Here is a 1548-nt window from a genome sequence, read left to right on the forward strand (position 1 = left end):
CCCTAGAGATAGGAACAAAGGGAACAACGGCCTTAAGGCTGTTCCAGAAAATAGCCCAGACACAAAGAGCAGGCCGAGTAAGCCAGGCTCCAATCAACCGTTGAGATAAACAGGATGTGAAAACACCAGGCAGGGATGATGAGTAAATCTCAAGCCCTGTCAAGACACAAACCAGACCCCTTTGGAATTTCTTTGTTCCCCTCTTACCCTCCTGCATGTAACCCCTCCCTGATGTGTGATTTTTGCCTATAAATATCTGGAAGACTCTTTGCTCAGGGCCCAACTCCTCTGCTCCTGCGTGAGTTACGAGTTGAGCCCCAGCGCGCTGGAATAAAGCCTCTTGCTGTTTGCATCAAGTGACGTCTCCTGCTGTTGATTGGGGTCGCCGTCGATCTGTGGGACAGAGTGAGGGTCCTTCTTCGGGGGTCTCACAATCTCACTCATTTGTGGAATATAATGAATAACATAAACTGATGAATAAAAATAGAGCCAGAAGCATTGAACAGGCCATCCAATTTAAGAGGGAAGGCGGGGAGGGAGGGGGGGTAGAGGGGGTAAGAGATCAACCAAAAGACTTGTATGTATGCATATGAGTATAACCAATGGATACAGACAGTAGGGGGTGGAGGGATGAGGGCATGTGTTGCGGGGTGGGAATGGCCAGGGAGAAGTCAATGGGGGGGGGGGGAGGAGACTTATGTAATACTTTGAACAATAAAGAATTTAAATTAAAAAAAAAAAGATTGACTAATCTCCCGCGCGTGGTACAGAGCGTCGGTGACCCAGCGGAAGTGATTCCTCCAAGTGCCCCGGAACCCACGGCGGCAGGCTTGTGGGGGTGGGGGGGTGGCCCTGGCGTGGGGGCTGTGGAGGTGCGCGGGACCCGGCGCGGTGGCTGCGGTGGCTGCGGTGGCTGCGGGACTGACGAGAAACTACTAAACTTCCTGTGCAAGCGAAGTAGAATTTCATAAGAACATAATGGATGGAGAAGAGAAAACCTATGGTGGCTGTGAAGGCCCTGATGCCATGTATGTCAAATTGATATCTTCAGATGGTCATGAATTTATTGTAAAAAGAGAACATGCATTAACATCAGGAACAATAAAAGCCATGTTGAGTGGCCCAGGTCAGTTTGCTGAGAATGAAACTAATGAAGTCAATTTTAGAGAGATCCCTTCACACGTGCTATCAAAAGTGTGCATGTATTTTACTTACAAGGTTCGCTACACTAACAGCTCCACGGAAATTCCTGAATTCCCAATTGCACCTGAAATTGCACTGGAACTGCTGATGGCTGCGAACTTCCTAGATTGTTAAATAAAATAAATTATAATAAACTGTTAACTTTTTTCAGTATTTAAAAAAAAAAAAAAGATTGTGATAGGGGCAGAAATAGAATATTGGGGACCAGCTATAATTATAAGAAATATTAATCATGCTCTCTTAACTGTGACTGCTTTGTTCTGATTAAAGAAGGCACATTCTAGCCCTAACTGGTTTGGCTCAGTGGATAGAGCACCGGCCTGCGGACTGAAAGGTCCCAGGTTC

General features: G+C 46.6%; 1 protein-coding gene across 1 annotated transcript; it reads left to right on the forward strand.

Annotated features, from left to right (window-relative positions):
* Window positions 1-853: 853 nt before the first annotated feature.
* Window positions 854-1344, forward strand: LOC132227425 (elongin-C). Its single transcript, XM_059682491.1, has one exon. It carries the CDS (start codon window positions 979-981, stop codon window positions 1315-1317), a length of 339 nt encoding a protein of 112 aa, XP_059538474.1. The 5' UTR covers window positions 854-978; the 3' UTR covers window positions 1318-1344.
* The last annotated feature ends 204 nt before the right edge of the window (window positions 1345-1548 follow it).

This window comes from Myotis daubentonii, chromosome 2, assembly GCF_963259705.1.
Source record: "Myotis daubentonii chromosome 2, mMyoDau2.1, whole genome shotgun sequence".
Classification (NCBI taxonomy): domain Eukaryota; kingdom Metazoa; phylum Chordata; class Mammalia; order Chiroptera; family Vespertilionidae; genus Myotis; species Myotis daubentonii.

Bases quoted from the DNA above. Each gene is read 5' to 3' on its own strand.
- LOC132227425 (XM_059682491.1), top strand. From the start codon at position 979: ATGGATGGAGAAGAGAAAACCTATGGTGGCTGTGAAGGCCCTGATGCC.